General features: G+C 42.6%; 1 protein-coding gene across 4 annotated transcripts in view; it reads right to left on the minus strand.

Moving 5' to 3' along the window:
• Positions 1-26,079, minus strand: part of LOC141735428 (E3 ubiquitin-protein ligase KCMF1-like) — a 57,641-nt gene that overhangs the window by 26,552 nt on the left and 5,010 nt on the right. For all 4 annotated transcript variants that reach the window (XM_074568158.1, XM_074568159.1, XM_074568160.1 and 1 more), the window contains exon 2: positions 8,425-8,592. In XM_074568158.1, the coding sequence (XP_074424259.1) occupies positions 8,425-8,592 (168 nt within the window). The remainder of the gene's footprint in view (positions 1-8,424; positions 8,593-26,079) is intronic.

Genomic DNA, 26,079 nt, shown 5'->3' on the forward strand with positions numbered 1-26,079 from the left:
TATACAGTTTTCACTAGCAAACAACATAACTTTCTAATATTCAGGAAGAGCAAAGTCTGATGGTGCTGCCAAACTATCACTTTTCCCCCCATTCTTGTTTTTACCATAGGTGAGCCTGTAGTACAGATAAGATCACTGTAGATGCAGTGTGCTCTCACAGCCTTATTCACAGCAAAACTATGTTAAATACTGTAATTTAAAATGCCTCAGTGACACCAGCACTCCATAAGTTGATATTGGTGCCATAGCTGAACCAGTGTTTAGCAATAAGGGGAAAATTTAGCGAAGCAAAAGGAGTGAGATGTTACCTACCAGTTTCAATACTTCAACACTTCTTGACTACCAAAGTAGCAGCCTCCCTTAAGCTGCCAATTTAGCAATTAACATAAGCCAAACTGATCATGAAAATTTAATAAACCATGCTAAATTCATACAAAATTGCATCACCCCAGGAAAAGTTGCCTTCACTGTTTATTAGAGGAAGAGCATTAAGAAGATGCTTAGGCTCAGAACGCCCTCTAAAGGGGGCTCTCTAAAAGGGACTTGATGGCATACTAAATCAGATTTCAAGCCTAAGGGTATTTGGAAACTACAGTGTTTTCAAAAGGAAATGACTTTAGGACATCTGACAATCTCATTAGGGAAGGAAAAGAACAATTTTGCTTCATCAACCACAGAGCTAGCACATTCTTCTCTCTGGTTGTAAACCTCCTGGCACTCATTCAGAAAGAACACTAGCATTCCTCAGACAAAACCAGTATTTCAAGGAGCTGATTCAGAACTAAAAGTAATGATTTGTCCTTGTAGACTGAGGAGACATATTACTTTAAAATTCCTCTGTCTTCTGTGTATCTACTTAAAAACACTTATTTTCATACAAGTGCAACTTCATTTCAGTTTAATATACATAAACTAAAAATGTTGACATCATACAAGTAATATGCTGATTTCACACTAATATTTGAACTAAAAAATTTGAACTAAAAAATTTGAAGAAACTGAATGCTGACAAGCTTTTTGCTTTCAATTTTGCAATTAAAAGAAATAGTCTCCTGCCTCCCTCTTTACCACAGTGTTCACTGTTTTGCCTACCATCCACTCCTGAACTCCATCAACTAGTGACAACCACAATGAGTTCATGCCCATTAAGACAACAATGTGCACTTGCAGCCCAGAAGGCCAACTGCATCCTGGGCTGCATCAAAAGAACCATGGCCAGCAGATCCAGAGAGGTGATTCTCCCCCTCTACTCTGCTCTGATGAGACCCCACCTGGAGTACTGTATCCAGCTCTGGAGCCCTCAGCACAAGGACATGGACCTGTTGGAGTGGGTCTAGAAGAGGGCCACGAAGATGATCAGAGGGCTGGAGCACCTCTCCCATGAGGACAGGCTGAGAGAGTTGGGGTTGTTCAGCCTGGAGAAGAGAAGGCTCCAGGGAGACCTTATAGCAGCCTTCCAGTACCTGAAGGGGGCCTACAACAAAGCTGGGGAGGGGCTGTTTGCAAGGGCATGTAGCGACAGGACGAGGGGCAATGGTTTTAAACTAGAGCAGGGTAGGTTTAGATTAGACATTAGGAAGAAGTTCTTCACAGTGAGGGGGGTGAGACACTGGAACAGGCTGCCCAGAGAGGTAGTGGAGGCCCCATCCCTGGAGACATTCAAGGCCAGGCTTGCTGAGGCTCTGGGCAATCTGATCTAGTTGAAGATGTCCCTGCTTGGTGCAGGGGGGTTGGACTAGATGACCTTTAAGGGTCCCTTCCAACCCAACACATTCTATGATAAAAACAGTCTTCACACATGCACAACCTTACATCTTTTATTCAAATATGACTGAAAGCAATAATTCTGAATTTTGTCAATGGAAAGGTATTCTAGTAGTCATACATCTACCTCCATTAAGAGTCTTCTATTCTATGTTTTTACTTCAGGTGTTTTCCTCCCAGTGTTCTTTACTCTTATGTTTTCCACTCATACTTCCATAGACAGCAAGTGACATCTCCATTCAGTTCCATCTTTTTTCCATTTAGTTTTATACTGGTGATGTTTCCCTTCAGGATGTTTTCTTTTAACCTTCTTGCACATCTTTGCTTCACAGTTTTTAGTTTCACTGGAACAGCTAACCTGACAACTCCGAAACAAGTTTAGACTAACTCCATCATTAATTATATTTTTTCCATATCTAGTAAATTCATCTATGTTCCTTTAAGTCACATGATCTCCTTATTTATAAAATGCCCTTTAAAAAAGTTACAACACTTTCTCTAGGCATCCGATTTTTAACCACACTGTACATACTCTTTCTTACCTTACATTCTATACAGGGCTGTAACACAAGGCATATTTTCAGAATGAAGTCATAAACCTTCCTAAAGCCTAAGCAGAAAGACATTTAAACATTCTTTATTTTACTCTGCTGCATAAATCAACAAGGCAACTTGTACTTTGGTGTTCTCTGCCATTAGTCCTAGTTGTGGTTCAGAAAACAGTGTTGTGCTTTCCCCTCATGCTGTTCCAGGTTTAATAGAACAAAAAGTCTTGTTGAAGAGCAAAGCTTCAACATTTTCTTCTCCCCTTAGTAACATTGGCTCTAAGGGAACAGTGCATTAAGCCACATGAAAACACTAGAATATATTTTTAGTTCTTCTTACTTAAAAAAAAGCTACAGAAACAGAAGCACCTCCTACGCTCCAAAAAAATTAAATAATTTGGAAGTAGTCCTTTTGGATCAGCCCCCCTCCCTACTTCACTGCAAAGTTTCTTCCACCTTCCTGGCTTGATTCTTCATGCAAATTTAATATAGAATAGACTATTTCAGTTGGAAAGGACCTACAACGATCATCTAGTCCAACCGCCTGACCAATTCAGGGCTGACCAAGTTAAAGCATATTAATAAAGGCAAAGTCCAAATGCCTCTTAAACACTGACAAGCTTGGGGCATCGACCACCTCTCTAGGAAGCTTGTTCCAGTGTTTGATCACCCTTTCAGTAAAGAAATGCTTCCTAATGTCCAGTCTAAACCTCCCCTGGAACAGCTTTGAATCATTCCCACATGTCCTATCACTGGATACCAGGGAGAAGAGATCAGCACCTCCCCCTCCACTCACTCTCCTCAGGAAGCTGTAGAGAGGAGTGAGGTCACCCCCTGAGTCTCCATTTCTCCAAACTAGACAAACCCAGTGTCCTTGGCTTTGTTGCCCTCCTCTGGATGCATTCAAGGACCTTAACATCCTTTTTAAATTGTGGCGCCCAGAACTGCACACAATACTAAAGGTGAGGCAACACCAGTGCTAAATGCAGCAGGATAATCACCTCTTTTGACTGACTGGTTATACTGTGTTTGATGCACCCCAGGATGCGGTTTGCCCTCTTGGCTGCCAGGGCACAGTGCTGACTCATATTGAGCTTGTTGGCAACCAGCACCTCCAGATGCCTTTCTGCAGGGATGCTCTCCTGCTACTCCTCTCCCAATCTATACTTGTGCCCAGCATTACTCCATCCTAGGTGCAGAATCTGGCATTTGGACTTGTTATATTACATGCCATTGATGATTGCCCAATGCTCCAATCTATCCAGATGCCTCTGCAAGGCCTCTTGTCCCTCGAGAGAGTCAACAGCACCTCCCAGTTTGGTATCATCAAACTTGCTAATGGTGCATTCAGCTCCTGCATCCAGATCATTGATAGACAGGTCTGGCCCTAGAATTGAGCCCTGAGGAACACTGCTGGTGACCAGTCGCCGACCAGATGTAGCCCCATTCCCTACAACCCTTTGAGCCCTGCCCTTCAGCCAGTTCTTCACCCAGCACACCGTGAACCCACTCATCCCACAGTTGAACTTGTCCAGAAGGATGCTGTGAGGGACAGTACCAAAAGCCTTACTAAAATCCAGAAAAACTGCATCCACTGCCTTCCCTTTATCCACTAGGTATGTGACCTTATCATAGAAGGTTATCAAATGAGTTAAGAAGGATTTTCCCTTTGTGAACCCACATTGACTGTGCCTGCTGATCACATTATTCTTTAAATGCCTTTCAACAGCACCCAGTATGATCTTCTCCATAACTTTTCCAGGTACTGAGGTTAGACTAATAGGTATGTAGTTTCCTGGGTCTTCCCTCACGCCCTTCTTGTAAAGTGAAATAACATTGGCTAGCTTCCAGTCAGTGGGGACCTCCCCAGACTCCCAAGACCGTTGGTAGATGATCGAGAGGGGTCCTGCCATAATATCCACTAGCTCTTTTAATACTCTGCGATGAATCCGATCAGGCCCCGTGGACCTGTGAACATTCAGCTGATATAACTGGTCCCTTACAATTTCAGTGTCCATAAATGAAGAGTCACTGCTCCCACACTCGTAACCTCAAACTCAGGGGACTGGGCAGCCCAAGGCCTATCAGTATTATTAAAGACTGAGGCAAAAAATGCACTGAATGCCTCCACTTTTTCTTCATCCCTATATTAGTCAGGTGACCATCTTCAACAAGTATCAGTCCGATGTTTTCCTTAGACCTCCTCTTGCTATTAATTTACTTAAAGCCCTTGTTGCCTGAAGCAACACTGTCCAGTTTCAACTCTGAGCTTTAGACTTTTAGGTCTTCTCCCTGCATAAACAAACTACAGCTCTGTACTCTTCCTGCAAAGCCCGACCTTGCTTCCAGAGGTCATACAATTTCTTTTTCCTCTTGAGCTCCACAAGGAGTCCCCTGTTCAGCCAAGCTGGTCTTCTGCCCCGCTTGCTTGACTTCTGATACAATGGGATTGCCTGCTCCTGTGCTTTTAAAAGGTGGTTCTTAACTGACCAGCACTCATGGACTCCTAAGCCCTCAAAGGCAGATTCCCAGGGTACTCTGCTAAATAGCTCCCTAAACAGCTTAAAGTTTATTCTCCTGAAGTCCAGGGTAGCAACTCCACTGTCCGTTTTTCTCATTACACTGAAAATTTTAAGAACTCAACCATTTCACGATCACTGTGGCCAAGACAGCCACCTACCATCACATCCCCCACAAGTCCTTCTCTATTCACAAATAATAAGTCTAGGAGAGCATCTTTCCTAGTTGGTCACCGAGTACTCACGACAAGAAGTTATCCTCCACAAACTTCAAGAATTTCCAAGACCTTCTCATCACAGCAACATGATATTCCCAGCTAATGCCTGAGAAGTTGATATCTCCATACGGACAAGGGCTACCAATCCTGAAATTTCCCCTAATTGCCTATAGAATAACTCATCAGTGCTTACATCCTGTCTGGGTAATTGATAGTAGACACCCACTACAACACCCTGTTTTGTTTCCATCCCTCTAATCCTCACTCAGAGGCTCTCAACCACATCATCACTAACTTCTAAGGGCTGTACAATCAAACCTCTCCCTTATGTATAGCACGACACCTCCACCTTGCCTGCCCAGCCTGTAGTCCTCCATCCCAGCACCCCAATCGTGGGACTCATTCCACCAAGTTTCACTGACACCAATGATATCGTAAGCTCTGGGAGCTGACCAATGCTTCCAGTTCATCCTGTTTGTTTCTCATACTGCATGCATTGGTGTACAAGCATTTCAGATACGCTCCTGAGCCTTCCATGCTCCCAGGAGCAGTGTAAATGTTCTCACTAGCATTGCCACCCTCAGGCGATGACATGCCAACCCTTGTCTTACCTACTGCAATCCTGTTGCTGTCCCCTTCCCCCATCAATTCTAGTTTAAAGCTCTCTCAATCAGCCCCACCAGCTTATGCCCAAAGACCCATTTTCCCCATGGGGACAGGTGGATCCCATCAGGCCCCAGCATACCTTGTCTCTCAAAGGCTCCTCCATGGTTTAAGAACCCCAAGTTTTGGCACAGGTGCCAGTCCCAGGGCCAGGTACTGACATCCTGGGCTTCCCTGTTTCTTCCAAAGTTTTCCCCCATTACTGGGAGGATTGAGGAAAACACTACCTGTGCTCCCAAATTTCTTTAGCATTCTTCCCAGGGCTCTAAAGTCTCTTTCGACTGACCTCAGACTTTTTGTTACAACATCATTTGTACCCATGTGAAAGAACAGGAATGGACAGTAGTCTGAAGGTTGAACTCTGCTCTTCAGTCTTGTGGTGACATCCCTAATTCAGGCCCCAGGGAGGCAACAAGCTTCCCTGAAAAGAGTGTCCAGTCTGCATATGGGTACTTCCATTCCACACAGGAGGGAATGACCACAACTCGCCGTTGTTTCTTCTCAGCACTGGTCTTAATGCAGGTTTTATTGCAAGGGGTTGGTCTCTCTGACCTTGGCAAGACTGCCTGTGCAGGTTCCTCCTCCTTCTCATTATGTGCTTAATCTACTGCACCCAGGGCCTCATACCTGTTCTGTAAGGGTATCTTAGAGGGTAAGGAAGGGTTTCTCTTACCACTTTGTGTTGTAACCTTCTTCCACCCCTCCTTATCCCTTGTGACACTGCCTTCCTCCTGGCACAAAGCAGATCCAGGACCTGCCTCCATAGTGGCCACACTGAGTTGGCTTCTGTGCATCACAGATGCCAGATTACAGCTCCATTGATCAATCTCCTTCTCAGGCTCTCAAATACTCCTCAGTCTGCTCACCTCCTCCTGCAGCTCAGCCACCAAGCAAAGCAGTTCATTGATCTGGTCACACCTCCCACAGGCTTTCTTGCAATCACTTTCCACCTCTAGGAATATCCCTTCACACATCCCACAGTCAGAAACCTGGGTAGTCGCATGCTTGAACAAGAGCTCTGTCTGTGTGGCCGCACTGGTTCTACCAGGTACCAAGAAGCTCAAGAGAGGCAGAGAATACTGCTTTTTGCCAGGTGGTCACCTTACACCTGCCTGCTGGGAATATATATGCTTGTCATTGCAATCAGCTGGGCTGATTGTTTTCACCTGTTTGAGTCTCCCATGCTGCCAGGTACAGGCTCCATCCCTTGCTGTCTCTTCCAATCATCAGGTCCAGAGTCAGTTGCTTGGGGAACTCCCCCTGTTCAGACAAGCCTCTACCCCCTCATGGGGTTTTTAAAATTATGTGAGTAACACACCCTAATCCAAAGGTGCTTTTACTTAAAGGCTTTCAGAGAAAAGCATTGAGGTTTCCAAGAAACAAAGTGTTTTCTAGATGCACAGAACATTCACAAGATTGGTTGGAAGGACTTTTAAGAAGATGAATGACTTGCAATAAGTTTTCCCATTCTATTACCTTCAGACTGTTAGCATTGAATGTTAACTAATGGCTCCATAGCAAGCATACATCAGTCCTCTCTTCCCTATGAATCACTACACTTAATGTTTATGATGCCATTTAACCCTATATGTAATATACAAGAATAACTGTCATCGGGGGACAAATAAGTTTGAACCATTATCTCAAATAGTGACCAGAACAAAGATATTTTTACCTCATGAGTAAGCAAAAAAGTGAAGCCCGAGAAGAAATATCAAGAAACTTAAGTGATATGATTTTAAAAAAATATATATATTTGTATATTTAAAATTGTCTTTCCAAACTCTGGATTCTCAGAGCACAGATTTCAAATTCATAACAAAGCAGGCTTAGGGCAAGCAGCTACTTGTGAATTACACATGAATGGAATGCTTCTCTGCTCAGAGAGTGCTCTGAGAAAGCAACTGTATATTAGTATATTCAGCTGCTCTAAGCTTTAAATGCATATAGGAAGCAGCATAAATGTGTACATTCAATACTTTGTTTTTGAAGTTTTTAAGCTCTTTCAGTAATTTTTACCTTTTTGACTAAAAAAAAAAATGTAGTTTGAATCACTACACTTTTTACTAAAACATTAGCCTTGTGGACTTAAAACATGTATAAAGAGAAATAAGCATCCAATGGCAACATCATCTTAATGTAAAGATCTGCTATGGAAGTACCTCCTGAATTACAACATTGGTGTTATAAATATGATGTGATAGAAATGACTCAGGGAAGAGAGAAGAGCAACTAAAGAGGACTACTTCCTAGCCCTTGCCACTAGTCTTCTACATTCAGTACAGCCTACCACCCCTGCTGCGTTAACATCCCACGATGTAACTAGAAAACAATGTTTTTCCCAAACTCTCACCACTATTTCTCCTCTTCACCATGGTACTTTCTGGTACAAGGTATTGGGGCAAAGGGTGGGTGGGTACATGTAGTTTTGTTGTACCTTTTGAATTAGAAGTTAAAAAAAAAGTATTACTCTTAAATTATCAGATAGATATCTAATAGTCTGATAATTTGCTGTGTGCCAAAACACTTAACCCAGAAGAATCAAACAGATTTCATATGCTAGAACCAAAGAGAAAACAAGCTTTTATTCACAGAAATAGGAGCTTGCTATAGTTTTCAGCATGCTATTTGGGGAAAAAAGTTACTAAGTAGTGAAACAAAAATACAAGTTTAACTACTGCAAAAAGTTCTAATATGAATTAAATTATTACTTACCAAAATCTACTCTTGTTAGTATGCACTGCATTGGATGGTCAGTTGTATGCCTCGATGTTGTTGCACCACTTTCATAACAAGTTGCACACAAATCATAATCATAGCAAATTAAACACTTGTATCTGAGACCTCGAAAATTTCCTTTTAAACATGCATCACAGCTGACACCTGCGAACAAAGAAATTGCTTAAAAACAACAATTTCACATTGTTTTAATGGTACAGATTTATTGCTATTGCCCCCCAACAACAAAAGGGATTCAGCCGAGAAGCTTTTATGCAGCTGATGCACGATAAGACTCTGTTTTAAGCATATTTATATCTTTAAAAAGACAATAATCATCCAAAGTAAAAGTCTAACTCAAAGTAAAATAAAACCAGTCAAGCACTCAAAATGATAATTGGTTAGGCTATAAATTCTTTTTAATTGCTTTCTTCCCCTGTTCAGAAGCTTGGTCCAAAACACTCCTGAAATTAAACAATACAGCAGTTGATCTGGAAGTTTTGTGAAAACAAGCAAACAAAGAAAAAACCCACAGCAGACCACTCCACAAACCACACACACACCCCACCACCACATAACACCATCCCTTCCTAGCTTTTGTGTTTATTTTTATACTTTCTAATAGTTCAATTCTGAAGAGTGCCACAATAGTTTTTCACAATGTACACATATCTGGGAGCAGAAATTTGGGTCTTCTATTTTGAAGTACAGAAGAACTTTGAATACATCTTAATTTTATGTTGCATCAGCTCTTCAGCTTCTTCTTTTTGGAAGTATTTTGATCTAAGTCCTCTTTCAGGATCAATTTAAACAAGCTTTCATACTTCAGTGCAAATGCAGAAAACATTATAGAAACAGTGTTATTGGAAGAAAGCACTGACATTGACTCCAAGAGGATTAGTTAGAAGGTGGTCTCAAAACTGCAAATATCCCAATGATCATTTCCTGACTATAAATTTATGATCAGATAAAAATCTAGTATAACACAAGTCACCACTACTACTTGCAGTGTCAGGTTGAGGACAAAATTAAATTACATAGAGAGAATTCTCTCAACATCTCTCCAGGCTAGTACTTCTTCATATCACTCTAAAATTACCATGTTTCATTTTGATAACCTGACAGCAGGTGACTAACACACTACTTTCATATCCTTTAGTGTAACATGAAAGTAAAGTGTCAAGAAAAATAAAAGCCTCATAAGTTCAGCTCTCTTCTTTTTAACCCATACACTGTTAATTACAGTTTTAGAACTTTGCCTCTCTGTTCCTAAAAAAAAAAAAAACAAACCAACAAACCAACCAAAAAAAACCCCAAACAACCACCCCACACTGAAAGATAACAGAATACCAAATTGAACTGGATGCATCCATATTAATCTCAGGTTTTGAGGAAAAACACACTCAGGAAGGGTTCCATTATAAGCAGTGAACAAAGAGAGCAAACAAGTTGTGAAAAGAGTTCAGATTCCTCACAAAGTTATGATTCATGTGATATGTTAGTGACTTTTTTTTTTTAAAGCTTTTAAAATTAATTCCTATTCAATAGAAATTGTTCTCCTACATCTTCTCCAGCATGACCTTATGGAAATGACCACAGAAGAGAAGTAATCTAGTTTATTTTTTAAATAAAGGTTTTAAGCATTTTACCTTAGAGAATAGCAACGAGACTTTCAGTTTTTCTACTGTCAATTATCAATACACAAATACACACGTAGACTGATAAACAGGCCCAAATAATTACAGAATCATAGAACGGTTTGGCTTGGAAGGAACCTTAAAGAGCATCAAGATCCAACCCCCCTGCCATGGGCAGGGACACCTTCCACCAGACCAAGTTGCTCAAAGCCCCATCCAGCCTGGCCTCGAACACCTCCACCAGGGACTGAGCATCCACAACTTCCCTAGGAAACCTGTTCCAGTGCCTCACCACCCTCACAGTAAAGAATATCTTCCTAGTATCTAATCTAAATTTCCCCTCTTCCAGTTTAAAGCTCCTTCATCCTATCACTACACTCCCTCGTAAAGAGTCCCTCCCCATCTTTCCCTTTAAGTACTGGAAGGCTGCTATAAGGTCTCTCCAGAGCCTTCTCTTCTCCAGGCTGAACAAACCCCACCTCTCTCAGCCTGTCCTCATAGGAGAGGTGCTCCAGCCCTCTGATCATCTTCATGGCCCTCCTCTGGACCCTCTCCAACAGGTCCACGTCCTTCTTGTGCTGAGGACTCCAGAGCTGGATGCAGTACTCCAGGTGGGGTCTCACCAGAGCAGAGTAGAGGGGCAGAATCACCTCTCTCGACCTGCTGGCCATGGTTCTTTTGATGCATCCCAGGATGCAGTTGGCTTTCTGGGCTGCAAGTGCACATTGCCTGCTCATGTTGAGCTTCTCATCCACCAGCACCCCCAAGTCCTTCTCCTCAGGGCTGCTCTCAAGCCATTCTCTGCTCAACCTGTATTTGTGCCTGGGATTGCCATGACCCAGGTGCAGGACCTTGCACTTGGCCTGGTTGAGCTTCATGAGGCTTGCACAGGCCCACCTCTCAAGCCTGTCCAGGTCCCTCTAGATGGCATCCCTTCCCTCTAGCATGTCATCCATACCACACAGCTTGGTGTCATTGGCAAACTTGTTGAGGGTGCACTCAATCCCACTGTCCATGACACTGACAAATATGTTGAGCAGCACTGGTCCCAGTACTGACCCCTGAGGAACGCCACTCATCACTGGTCTCCACTTGGACATTGAGCCATTGACCGCAAGCTCTTTGAGTGCGGCCATACAGCCAGTTCCTTATCCACTGAGTGGTCCATCCATCAAATCCACATCTCTCCAATTTAGAGACAAGGATGTTGTGCAGGACAGTATCAAATGCTTTGGCACAAGTCCAGGTAGATGATGTCATTATGTCATTTATGTCATTAAACTAATATTTATACCAACATACCCTCTCCTCACAATCAGAATAACTGGGGCTACCAGGTCTATTTAAAAAACTTGTTGCTCATGGATAAAAACGTGCTTGCTTTTTAATGCAACAGTATTCCATTAAAGGACAGCATTGAGCTAAAAGCCTAAAGATTTTTCACTCATTATACCTTTTAGTGATCAAACGTCACTCCTAAAGGCATCTTCAAGGGTATTTCTTTCTCAGTAATATTATCAGTTTTTACAGGTAAGCATTTTGAATTTATGGACAAATCAAGAGACACATAACAGCCCCATGAATAGAAAAGAGAAAAAAGTAAAAGGTTGTTGTTTTCCTTTAACACCTTGGACTCACTATTCTGATACACAAAGTTAACCACATTTTTCCCCTCTATCATGGCTAAAAATTTCAGAGAAGTTATCACACAAGCATTTTATGAGCAACATGCTTAATATTAACATATTAAAAAATATACATAGTTCCATATTTATTCTCATCTTCCCAATCAAATATAATTTATTTTTCTGCTATAACATTTGGTTAATTCCTAATAAAAAAACACCACAGAAAAGAGGAGTTAAGTATTTCAGATTAAGATGAACATCTGATCTAACATCAAGAAAAGGAGAATAGTACTGAATAATATTAGGGTTCAAATACCACCTCACACTGGGATTATTTTTTAAAACTACAAACAAAACTCAGGTGTGAAATCTAATAAAATAACCTGAACATCTAAACCAAAAAAAGAATAGCCCTGAATAAGCAGAAATAACATTTGACTTCCACAAATATGGACAATCACGATAATATTAGGAGCAGGTTAAGAATAACATTGTAACATTCAGCTCACACAGGATACACAAGACTTCAGGCTTATCAAAAGACATCAGGAATAGCATTTCAAGGACATTAGTCCAATATAAAATTTTAAATAACTTGCTTCCTTTGTCAGTCTTATCCAAGACTGGCTCTATCCTATTGCAGTATTTCACAGGGAAAGTACAGAAATATTGAATTCCACTTAACTACTAGACAAAGTAGGAACAACACTTTGATGTAAATATAAAACAGTTAAAGAGAACACGTCCATTGTAAACAAAGAAGCACTCTTTACTTGAAGTCACAATTACTTTCTACTCAGAATGTATACTCAAGAAAGATAACAGATTTTAATTAGAATAAGTAGCAGTTGCAAAGCAGAGAGTAATAACTCTTCCCTTCACAATCAAATTAAAAGACATGGTCTATGGTCACCGAGGCGAGCCGCTCCGGTAGCAGCACGATCCGCAGCGGAGCGCTCTAGCAAGGTGCACAGGGAGGTTTTCCTGAACCGAGGAAGCCTTAGAGTGGAGGGCGCCGTCAGGAGCCTGCAGCTCACGCAACAGCGGCAGACAAGACCCGGGCGGGGCCAGGAGCAGCAGCAGCTGCCAAACCCCCACACATATAAAAAGCCCCTAGGGAGCGCTAGCGACCAGGTCGGGCAAGCAGGTCATGGCGCGGTAGCCTGCACGGAAGGACGTGCAAGAATAGCGCTGTAACTCTGCCGGCCCGACCAGGGAGCAACGATATCTATCTCTAAACTCTGCATTTGCTGTGATTGACACGTCTTCCCAGACAGAGCTCCGATGGAAACACGCTGCTACCCAGGTGTCACACTGCATGGTGTGCCTTACTCTTATGCCAGTACCAGATGGCAGCAGCAAGTACACCTGTGGGAGGTGCACCCAGGTAGAGGAGCTCTTCAGCTTAGTGGCAGAGCTCTGGGAGAAAGCAAGTAGGTTGAGGAACATCAGGGAGTCAGAGATAGATTACTAGAACCGCACCCTACCATCCTTGGGACAGACCTGTCAGGCAGATAGGACACATGATACAGAGGATTCTCTATCCCCTCTCCACCCAGCAGAATGCAGTGACTTAAGGGATAGAGGGGAATGGTGACAAGTTCCTGCCCAGCGCAGCAGGCACATCTCCATGACTAGCTCACCTTCCCAGGTGCCCTTGCACAGTAGGTATGAGGCTCTGCAAGTGGAACCAAACAACGACGAGGACGATGGTCCACCTAGGATGGAAATGTCTCCAAAGTTAAGTCAGCCTATGCACTGTGTCAAAACCACATTCATAAAGCAAAAGAGACAAGTTATTGCCATAGGAGACTCTCTTCCGAGGGGAACAGAAGATCCAATTTCTTAGGGAAGTCTGCTGCCTCCCTGGGGCCCAGGTTAAAGATGCAACAAGGAAACTTCCTACCCTGGTACAGTCCTCGGATTATTATCTATTATTGCTTTTTCACATAGGCAATGATGAAGCTGCAATAAGAAGTCCAAGGGCAATCAAAAGAGACTTCAGGGCCTTGGGACAACTGGTTAAGGGATCAGGAGCACAAGTAGTGTTCTCTTCTATCCTTCCAGTTGCAGGGAGTGATGAGGGAAGAAACAGGAAGAGCCAGCAGATCAATAACTGGCTCCGAGACTGGTGTCACAGGCAAAGTTTTGGGTTTTTTTGATCACAGGTCAGTCTACATGACACCAGGCCTGCTAGTGACAGATGGGGTACACCTTTCTCAAAGGGGGGAAAGGATCTTTGTGCAGGAATTAACAGGGTTCATTGAAAGAGCTTTAAACTAGATTTGAAGGGGGAAGGGACAAAAACAGGCTCACTAGAGATAAGCATGGAGGTGGCATGACAATGTTTGAGGGACAGTGTGCTAGCGAGCTCCTTCAGTCTGCTCCATGATGTGCAGAGTACACTGGAGCACATTTGAAATATCTCTCTACCAATGCGTGCAGCACCCTAGCCATCTCTGTGGAGGCATAGGATGGAGATCCACGCAACAGCAAAGACACAAGGGCTGTTCATGTGTTAGAAACCACAGAAGCACCTGAGAACAGTCACATAGGAATTAGGGCTTCTCCCCCCAAAAAGGTGGTAGGATAAATATCCCAACTGAAGTGCATCTACATCAGTGCATGCAGCATGGGCAACAAACAGGAGGAGCTGGAAGCCACTGTGCAGCTAGAAAGCTATGATATAGTTACAGTCACAGAAACATGGTGGGATGACTTACAGAACTGGAGTGCTGCATTGGATGGCTATGAACTCTTCAGAAGGACTAGGCAAGGAAGGAGATGAGATAGGGTAGCCTTATATGTTAGGGAGTGTTTTGACTGTCTGGAGCTTGATGATAGTGATGAGAGAGAGTTGAGTGTTTATGGGTAAGAATAAAGGGAAAGGCCAACAAGGCTAATATCACAGTGGGAGTCTGTTATAGACCGCCCAACCAGGATCAAGAGGCAGATGAAATAGCCTATAAGCAGCTGGGAGAAGTCTCACAATCACTAGACAAAAAACCATTGTGGCATCCCCCCAAGCCAGAATTCAGAGTTCTGTATCCTCAACCAGTTATTATTTCAAAGTTTGCCTTTTTTTTTAATTGCTAAGTAGACTGTTCATATTTTTACATATCATTCTCAACAATCTTATCAGAGATGAGCTCCTTATTCAGCTTTCTGGTCACACTGCTTAAATCATTCCTGCTTCCAGGCTACAAGAAACAGGAATAACTAAGCCCTATATTACAAGGAACCAGTTACTGGAAAGCCATGATTCTCCATTACATGAAAGACTGAATAATTTACTTTTCTCACACCGTTACAGACTATAAAACACACCCATGTATGTGAAAACACCATTTAAATATGATTTCTTTAATATGCTGCCATGCATTAAGCCTAGTAACTTGTGCTCTGCAGATAGCTGTCTGAAGGAACAGGGTATCTGGAATAACAGCTATAGCAACACCTACCACTACTAGTTTGGCCCATGAGGGTCACAAAACTACTCTAAGAACATCCTTTACTTATAAAGCACTGTCCTGCTTGACAAACCTGATCTCCTTCTATGACAAGGTGACCTGCTTATTGGATGAGGGAAAGACTGTGGATGTTGTTTACCTGGACTTTAGTAAGGCCTTTGACACCATTTCCCAGAGCATTCTCCTGGAGAAACTGGCTGCTTATGGCTTGGATGGGCAAAAAACTGGCAGGAGGGCCAGGCCCAGAGAGTTGTGGCGAATGGAGTTAAATCCAGTTGGTGGCCAGTCACGAGTGGTGCTCCCCAGGGCTCAGTATTGGGACCAGTTCTCTAATATCTTTATCAATGACCTGGATGAGGGGATTGAGTGCACCCTCAGTAAGTTTGCAGACGACACCAAGTTGGGCCGGAGCACTGATCTGCTTGAGGGTAGGAAGGCTCTACAGAGGGATCTGGACAGGCTGGATCGATGGGCCAAGGCCAACTGTATGAAATTCAACAAGACCAAGTGCTAGGTCCTGCACTTGGGTCACAACAACCCCATGCAACGCTACAGGCTTGGGGAAGACTGGCTGGAGAGCTGCCTGTCAGAAAAGGACCTGGGGGTATTGTTTGACAGCTGGCTGAATACGAGCCAGCAGCGTGCCCAGGTGGCCAATAGCATCCTGGCCTATATCAGGAATAGTGTGGCCAGCAGGACTAGGGAAGCAATTGCACCTCTGTATTCAGCACTGTTGAGGCCACGCCTCAAATACTGTGTCCAGTTTTGCACCCCTCACTACAAGACAGACATTGAGGTAGAGCACATTCAAAGAACAACAACGAAGCTGGTGAGGGGTCTAGAGCACAAGTCTTATGAGGAACGGCTGAGGGAACTGGGGTTGTTTAGCCTAGAGAAAAGGAGGCTCAGGGGAGACCTTATCTTTCTCCACAACTACCTAAAAGGAGGCTGTAGCAAGGTGGGTATCAGTCTCATTTCCCAGGTAAAGAGTAATAGGACAAGAAGAAACAGCCTCAAGTTGCCCCAGGGAAGGTTTGGATTGGATATTAGAAAAAATTTCTTCGCTGAAAGGGTTGTCAAGCACTGGAACAGGCTGCCCAGGGAGATGGTTGAGTCACCATCCCTGGAGGTATTTAAAAAAATTTGTAGACATGGCACTTAAGGACATAGTTTAGTGGTGGACTTGGCAGTGTTCGGTTTACAGTTGACTCGGTGATCTTAAGGGTCTTTTCCAATTTAAATGATTCTATGATTCTATTTCAATTGGCATGACTTAAAGCAGCCACATGATGGATATTTTCAAACCACATGAAAGACATCTCAAAGATGAATTGTCATCTAGAGTGAAGAGCTCAAGATCTAAGCTGTGAAAACTATAAAGCAGTGCTAACTTCACTCATCAACAGACTAAGTCAGGACTAGAACTCAGTAGCTAGTTTTCTCGTGAAGAATGCATGGTCAAGGGGAATCATACAGTGAAACTGAAATATTCAGTTGTTTCTTGCTCTCTGCCTGAAACATTCTGAAGCACTGCACATGTAGCAATATTTTGGGATACATATTTAACTTTTAGAAATACCAGAGGGAGAACAGATTATCTCCTAATCACTATAAAACCTACTTAAGATGGACATGAAACCTGCATCTGAGGTATTCAAGTAGAAACGTTCCTGGCTAAGAAAGCTCAACGAAGACAGCAAGATTTAGCTGCAGATACAGAACAGTATCTCAAGGTTAGAAAAACAATTTAGACTAAAACCCTTTAGTTTTAGCAGGACACTGAAGCAACATGATGTTTGTGGGTAGTTCCACTAATGTAACATTCCAGTTAAGTGTTAAAGAACTAGCCTTCTGGCCTTTAACTTGATTACGGTCCTTCCTTCATTAATACACAAAGTAAGGATTACCAAATCCTTTTGGTATCCTATGTACATACAAAATTAGCCTAACAACAATCTCCTCTCCAGAAAAAAAGTGCCAGTTACCTAAACTTTCTTCCTAACTTATATGGAATGCTAAGCAGGTTGATCCTTCTCAAAGACTAATGAAATTACACACAAGAATACCACTGAATTTCAACATGCATCATCATCCTACAGCAGCATGGAAAAGGAACCAGAATAAAGTGTTTCCAAAATTAATTGGTTGGACTGAGGCTGCAGTCAAAGGCAAGGCAGATTTGTAGTTGAATAGAAAGGAGGAAGAAAGCCAGGCCTATAGTAGGCCAGAGTGGCAGAAGAGTTATTGTTCTCCAAATGAGACTTCTCTCCTCTACTCCAACCTGGAGTAGAAGCAGGTCCCCAGATCTTGTTCTCTCTGTTATCAACAAACTTGTGGACTCCACTGATACAGCACCTAATACTTGTCTGACCCTATTCTAAAGATATGAGCACCATCCAGTACTGCTGAGTTTCAGCTCTGCTCATAACACATAAGGGTATAAACATAACATTAAAAGGAGTTGTTTCGCTTTGCTTTCACACCCCAGATTCCAGAAGTCATACATAAAAAGTGCAAGTCATCTAGAAAGCAAGAAAGAAGTTATTAATAAGCACTCAATGAAGTTTGACTTGCCTAACACTCTACAACTACTATAAACACAGTAATTTAAGTAAACAGCAATGCATTGTATCAGCACAGAAAGACTTACGTGGCAGCATAAGAATCAGCACTGTGCGTGGTCTTACTTAACTTTTCTGTTTGTTTGGAAATTGGTAAACAGCACATGAATTTTATGAACAGAGAATACTTGAACTGAGGAAAGCTCTAAACAGTAACAAGTGCAAGAAAATATTAATAGTAGCACCCTAACCCTGCACTCATTAAAATCAATGGTAAAGTTTCTCATTTAATAGCATGGGATCAAGGTCATGAAGTTTTTGTAGTTGTAGAAAGGACAATAAAGATTCAGCTTGGGAGAACACAGGCTGAAGGGGGAGAAGGAATCACCTGAAAATTAATTTTCTAGTTAACATAAGTGTGAAAAGAAGGAACATGGAAAATCCTAAGGATAGACAAAACAAATTAAGAACTGACATTTCTCTGTTGAGTCCTGCAAGGCTTAGAGGTTGTCTTCTTGAAAAAAAAGCTTTGAAGGTTTTTAAGAACTTGCCTTAACACACAACAAAACACACACAGAAGAGTGACAAAAAAGGAGAAAGCAAACAATGGGAACAAGTGATATACCCAATTAGGCTTCGGAGAACTAAGTAGTATGGGCTCAGTTGAGGACACAGACTGCCTTCACCTTAACTCATACTTTTATAGACTTAAACAAACTTTTTCTTTCAGCCACTGATTATTTAACACATCTGGCAATAGTACAACTCAATTTTCCTTGTGAACTCTTACCTTTACACAAGGCTAGGTGGAAATTTGCTATTCTATTTAAAAGGTACACTCTGTTAGGAGGTGCTGAAGCTAGTAGCTCAATAAAGGCAATGCTACCACAGTGCCATACCCCCAGGTCCAAAGAGTAGCAAGACTGAGTGACCATGTATTTCCAATAGGCACACACAATATATACACACAAAGCCAGCCACACAGATCAAGGCTGACAGAAAGATACAGCAGCACTCTCAAACAGCACCAATATCCCATTCCTCTCTCCAGCTGATCAGGATGAAAGCCCGTTAATGGAAAGATACATACATATGTGCAATATGAATCCCTCCAGTAGCTGGCCCCTAGATCCCTAGTCTCCCCCATTCCTGGTAACTGGACATGTGAACTCACAAGGCCTGCAACCCCACTCCAGCTGCTGGTACTCAGACCTCATACATACACATACTGCGTATTCCTCTAGTAACTGGCCTTAGACACTCAGTCTATCCAGTAGCTGGCCCCTGGATCCCCTGGTCTTCCAGTTGCCTCACACAGACACACACACAAATAGTTCTCTCTGTTAACTCATCCAGATTTATGGCCTTTCCTGTAGCTAGACCCTTTCTCAGACCCTCTGGTCTCTCCAGTAACTGACACAGACTTACAACCTCTCCAATACCTGGCTCCCAAGCCTCTCATCCTACTTTCTGGCTAGTCTGGCTTGAAGTTTACTCACTATTACACACACCCACACAACTGGAAGGCACTCCAGTTGCTGGGACCTCAGGCTCATGAGCCCCTATAATTCCATGGCCCCTTCTCCAGTTGCTGACATTTAGACCTCCATACACATACATGCACGCAAAATAAAGAACCTCCTCAGCTAGGAAAAATAGTTACGGAGTTTAATAAGACAGGATAGACTGTATTGATCAGTCACAGGGCACAGTCAGACAAGCATACTGATCAGCAACCTGTTTACATGTGACTGGGCCTTTTATCCCCTTATCCCTCTATTTTCCCATGCTTATTCCTCTCCAATCCACCCTGATACCTCCCCCCCTTCGCTTCGGGCCTTTCCCTAAATACCCCATACTGTCTTGCACAATCCCAAAATGCTTCCCCTGCATCCTACATCCCCAAAGGCAAAATACACACACCCCCATCCCCCCAGAGTCTGCACAGTAGTAAATGGAGAGCCTCTCTCATTGACTCCTCTCAGCATGTCTCACACCCAGACAGTGGTCTAACTTGCAAAAATACAGGTTTCTTTGAACCCAAAATAATACAAGTGTACTGAAAAATATTATAGTAGAACATAAAAAAACTATGCTGGATCATTTAAATATTACCCATGTTCTACCTTGAGAAATTCTCAAATGTTTTCTTACAATGGAAACATACTAAAGAGAATGGCTTCACAACCACTCCCACTCACCATCACAGAGAATCTCTCTTTTCCATTAGATAATACATTCACAGAAACTACAATTGCTTAGAAGGAAAAGCAATACTAGGAAAGTACCGTCTTTAATATGGGAATTGTACAGTCTTTATAATAAAAAGCCTCAAGAACTTTCATACTTACTTCAGTCAAGCTTTAAACTTGTTCCATTCCTCACCCCCCCTTCTTTCATTCACTACTGCACATGCTTCTTAGCTATTGGCTTGTACTTTCCACAAATACACAACCCAAACAACTGTCTGCCATACCACACATCCATCTTGCTTTCTCTTGGTCTCATCAGCAAGGGTCACCCCATTAGCTTCACGATTCAAAGCTTCCAATTTCTCTCCTGTTATCATACACAGGAAGTATCCAAAATACACCACAACATGCTCCCCCTTCCAGTCTCACATCAGTTTTACATGCCTCAGACCTATTTCTCAACATAAAGTGCCTAAATGTTCCTCCCTAACATCACACAAACACAAGGAAAGTAGTAAAAACAAATGACAAAACAACTTTATATATACACCAATAAAGACTTTAAGAGCCATCACTGACCTATGGATCACAGTTGATACAATCACAAAATAACTTAAGTGGGAAGGGACTTCTGCAGGTTTCTGGTCTAACCCCCTATTCAAAGTAGGGACAATGAGAACAGATTGTGCAGGGCCTTCTCTAGCTGAGGTTTGAATACCTCCAAGGATGAAGATATTACAACCTCTCTGGGACCCTGTTCCAGCATTTAACCACCCTCATGGGGAAAAAGGGTTTTCCTTATATCTAATCAGTATTTCCCATGTTCCAACTTGTTGCCATTTCCTCTTGCCCTATCTTTGCACGCCTCAGAGGAGACTGGCTCCATCTTCTCCACTCCCTCCCATTAGGTAGTTTTAGACAGCAATGAAATCTCCCCAAGCCTTCTCTTCAAGGCATCTAGGTTTGTTCAGCCTCTCTTCACATATCACATGCTCCAGTCCCCCAACTACTTGGCTACCCCCACTGGGCTCACTCCAATGCATCATAGAATGGCTCAGGGTTGGAAGGGACCTTTACAGATCATCTAGTCTCTTCTCACTGCAGGGGGGTTGTACATCTTCAACTAGATCAGGTTGCTCAGAGCAACCTAACCTTGAACGTTTCCAGGGATGGGGCATCTACCACCTCTCTGGAAAACACATTCCAGTGTTTCAACACCCTCATCATAAAATTGTTTTCTTTATATCTAGTCTAAATCTACCCTCTTTTAATTTAAAGCCATTACCCCTTGTCCTATCGTAACAGGCCCTGCTAAAAAGTCACTCTCCATCTGTCTTATAAGCCCCCTTTAAGTACTGAAAGGCTACAATAAGGTCTCCCCAGAGCCAGACATCTCTTCTCCAGGCTGAAGAACCCCAACTCCCTCAGCCTGTCCTCATAGGAGAGGTGTTCCAGCCCTTGGACCATTTTTGTGATCCTTCTCCAGACCCACTCTAATAGGTCCATGCCTTGTACTGAAGATTCCAGAACTGGACCCAGTACTCCAGGTGGGGTCCCACCAGAGCAGAGTAGAGGGGCAGAATCACCTCTTTCAACCTGCTGGCCACGCTTCTTCTGATGCAGCCCAGGATACAATTGGCTTTCTGGGCTGCGAGCACACATTGCCAGCTCACATCCAGTTTTTCATCCACCAGTACCCCCAAGTCCTTCTCAGCAGGGCTACTCTCAATCCCTTCATCCCCCAGCCTGTATTGATACTGGGGGTTGCCCTGACCCAGGTGCAGGACCTTGCACTTGGCCTCATTGAACCTCATGATGTTCACACAGGCCCACTTCTTGAGCTTGTCCAGGTCCCTCTGGATGGCATGCCATCCCTCAGGCATGTCAACTGCACCACATGTCCGTGCCAGTCTTGTACTAGGGAGCCCAGAACAGGACACACAAGATCACATCTGGAGTCCCAAGTGCTGAAGAGAAAGACAAGAAACACTTTCCTTGACCTGCTATTACACTCTTGCTAACACAGCACAGTATTTGGTTGTCCTTCACTACAAGGGCACACTGCTGTCTCATATTCAACTTGCCCACCAGGACCCTCATATCCTTTTCTGCAAAGCCGCTTTCTAGCCAGTTAGTGCTCAGCCTGAACTGGTGTGGGGCATCATACCTCCCCAGGTGCAGAATTTGGTATTTGTCCCTGTTGAAACTGCACGAGGTGCCTGCCAGCCCCTTTCTCCAGCCTGTTGAGGTCCCACTGAATAACAATCCAGCCTTATAACATATTGACTGCTCCCCACAATTTGTTTTTATCTGCAAACTTGCAGATAAGGGACAAGTTTGCATTATCCAGTTGTTAACAGACATTAAACAGTATTGGTCCCAATATCCATCTCTAAGAGATGCCACTAGAAACTGGCCACCAGTTGGACTTTGCAATGCTGATCACAACCCTCCAAGTCCAGCAGTCCAGCTAATTTTCCACCCATTTCACCAAATTTGTGACATATGGAGATCACATCTAAAGCCTTTCTAAAGTCAACATCCACCATTTTCCCCCTTGTCCACACAGCCAGTCATCACAGAGAAGGTAATCAGGCACAATTTACCCTTGGCTTAAGGGATCCCTAACTTAATCTTTGTCTACTGTGGGAAATACTTCACTCCCACAGACTGCCAGTAGGCTCTGGGATCCGAGAGACCAGAAGGCAGACCTTACCAGTGAAAACCAAGGCAAAGTGTCATCTAGTACCTAAGTACCTCAGCCTTTTCCATGTTCATTGAGCAGAAAACTGGGCCTTTGGTGACAATGTAACCCTTCCTGCTGTTCTCCACATCTCTCTCTAGTTGCAACTCTAGCTGGTCTCAGGCTTTCCTAACTTCATCCCTGCATGCTCAGCCAATGTCCTAGGCTCCCTACAGCTCTATAAAAACTCTTGATACACTCGAGATCACCCTAGCATTATCATTGGTGCCCACGTGCACAAGCAAAAGAGGGAGAGTCTTTGCTCTTTCTGCAACTACCCAAATCCAAGCCCCTGATAAGCAACAAGCCTCACAATACTGCAAGTCAGTTTTGCAGATGGGTGCCTCAATTCCCCACAGGAAGTCTCCAACTATCACCACCTACCACTTCCTCTTGGTGAGGAATCTTTCATAATTCAGTTTTTCACTTAACACTTAAGTGAAACTGCTATGCTTTTTTGATTAGAGTACGTGTGAAAACCCATCCTCTGAAAAATAAAAATCTGTTCCACAACAAGAACATTATGCAGCTTCATTTTTAGTCTAATGCAGATAGAAGACGAGACATCACTGATTACAATTGGGAAAAAGCAAATTCATATTTCTGTCAACACCAGATAGCAACGGATCAACATACTTTAGAGAACAAATAAGAAATACAAGTTTATCAGCCTCATTATTAATGCCATACAATCCAAATCACATTAGGAAATTTCATGACAATGAGAATTCACAAAACAGAAGCACATGCAATTTAAAAAAGTTATTTCTGCACATCTAGAAATTAAAAGCACATTAAGACCATTATTTAGAGCACTTATTTTTATTTTTTATGACTCTAAAGTAGCTCCCTTAAAATAGTCACTGTGGTTTTATGCTCAACATAAACCCCTTTCAAAAGGCTTAATACGGGATCCCAAATTTAGTAATTTATTAACTGAACAAAACATAAACATCAAGTTTTAAAAATCAGAACATTAAACTTGAAGCAAAAAAAACTTTTTTCCTAAGTTCAAGTGATTCTGTGCTACAGAGATGTTTTCCTTTGTTTACTGAACTAGCTTTCTGAAAAATACAAACTTTATTATACTATTATGTTGAAATATACGATACAACATTGTATTTAATAAGTCATTGCATCAGCACACATGTATCTCACTCCATAGATTGAGATACAAGCAGAAAGGATCAAAATCCAGGTCTCATTATTCCTAATTATATATTCAGACCCCAAAGTGCAAGGCTTATCTATATTCAGACTCCCAGCAATTTCAAGATCCACCCAAGGAAAAAAATTTCTAAAATATAACCAGTATACACAGAAGTATATAAGTTATACAATAAATGTGTAGCCAATAAGTCTGAACAGTATTTTTATTCTTTCCCCCATCAAAGACCATAGGAATGGCAGGTAGGAGAAAAGCCGTTTCCATCAGAGGTGACATGATAAGGGAATGACTAAGACAAAGAGGCTCCAGCAAAGGCTTGTAGAACATCTCTTATCACACAGACAAAAGGACAAACTGATTCCTACTGGATTAGTGTCCAGAAGGGTAGTCAAACATTTAACCAGGGCTAATGACATTGAGCAATTTTACCAAAAAGGAAGGAAATAAACTAGTCAGATAATCCCTTTAGGTGTAGCATAAGGAGAAGTGGAGGCAGACATCTGGGAAGGATTTTAGGTGCCTCGGACAGACTGTGAACCCTGGAGTACCTAACCAATGGGAAACAGGGGAGGGAAAATTCAGCCGGGGATTAGGGAATAAAAAGGTGTGTTTCAAGAACTGAGAGTGTGCCTACTTGCTAGGTCACCCACTCTTGCAAGAATGTTTAAATAAAACGTGCTTCGTATCGTTCACTGCCTGAGCCGTTGTTATTGGATAAGAAGCGTTTCTCACAAGACTAAGATTACTGACAGGTACACAATGAGCCCTTCTACTAAGATCTCCTAATACATTTCCAACCTTGAGAAACTCCGATGATCCACTGCTATGGGGCTAGGGTACTTGAGATAGTTATCTCAACAACATCACTAATAAAGCAGTTTAGAGCATGACTATCCAGTTGGATACCTCTAAAAGACACTTATGTCCAGACCCCAAATAATACTGAAGGCTTTCTAGCACACTTGCATGTGACCCATATATTTATTCACAGAGGCTACCACCAATTTCCTGCCACACTACCATAATTCTGTAGAGCAACTCAAATGTTTTGCAGAGGTAGAGAAAACAGCTTTAGTTTAAACAACAAACCTAGTCACTTTTCAAAGTGCCTTGAGGGTTTTATTTCTTTTCAAAAAGAGCTCCAACCTTGAACCAAAGACTGCAAAAGGTACGAGTCAAGCGAGTGCTTGTACTCACTTCTGAGATTCAGTTCTGAACTCTACGAATGAGGAGCACTTATGTAAGTGATAAGAAGAGTTGAAGGCACTTCTACGAGGAAAAAACAATATTTTAAACTTGCAGAGGTCTCACTTTTAGGCTCTAGACAGTTGTTGAGCTTACACAAAATAAAGCTTCATGAAATAGTTCAAAACCAAAAAATTCATTTACACGTACTGGAAGCCAGTGAAACAACTGAACACGTCACTATACTCTGCACTGAAAGAAATTCAGAATTACTTTATTTCATTGTTACTAATTATGATAACACTGTGATATAATTTTGAAACAAACATTTTGTGATGGGTTAACCTCATCTGGCTACCAGATAGCCACCCAGACACTCTCACTCCCCCTCCTCAAGAGGGCAAGGGGTGGGGGATGGAATAGGATGGAAAAGCTCATGAGTAGAGATAAAGATACTTTCAGAGGCAAAACAGACTCGACTTAGGGAAAATTTATTTTTAATTTGCAATAAATTAAGTAGGATGGCAAGAAACAAACCTAAAAAAATAAAATACCTTCCCTCCCTTCTCCCCAGGCTCTACTTCACTTCTTCATTCCTAACTCTTTACTTCCTCTCCCCAAACCAAGAGGGATGTGAAATTGGGGGTTGCAGTCAGTCCATAACAGTTTGTCTCTGCCACTCCTTCTCCTCACACTTTTCCCCTACTCCAGCACAGGTCCTCTCCATGGACTACAGTCCTTCAGAAAAAGACTGCTCCAGCACAGTCTTCTCCACAGGCCACAGTTTCTGCCACTAGCCTGCTCCTGCACCAGATCTTCTCCATAGGATGCAATTCTCTCCTGGAGCCTGCTCCACTGTGGTCCTCTCCATGGGCTGCAGGTCCCACCACTGGCCTGCTCCCACTCCTCTCCATAGGCTGCAGGGAAATATACCTGCTATAGCACTGGGAGCACCTCCTTCCCCTCCTTTTTTCTGACCCTGCTGTCTGCAAGATTGTTTCTTACACTTCCACTCCCCTCCCCCCTTTCTTACACACACTGCTGCACAGCATTTTTACCCTTTCTTAA

Source organism: Larus michahellis, chromosome W (genome assembly GCF_964199755.1).
Source record: "Larus michahellis chromosome W, bLarMic1.1, whole genome shotgun sequence".
NCBI classification, from domain to species: Eukaryota; Metazoa; Chordata; class Aves; order Charadriiformes; family Laridae; genus Larus; species Larus michahellis.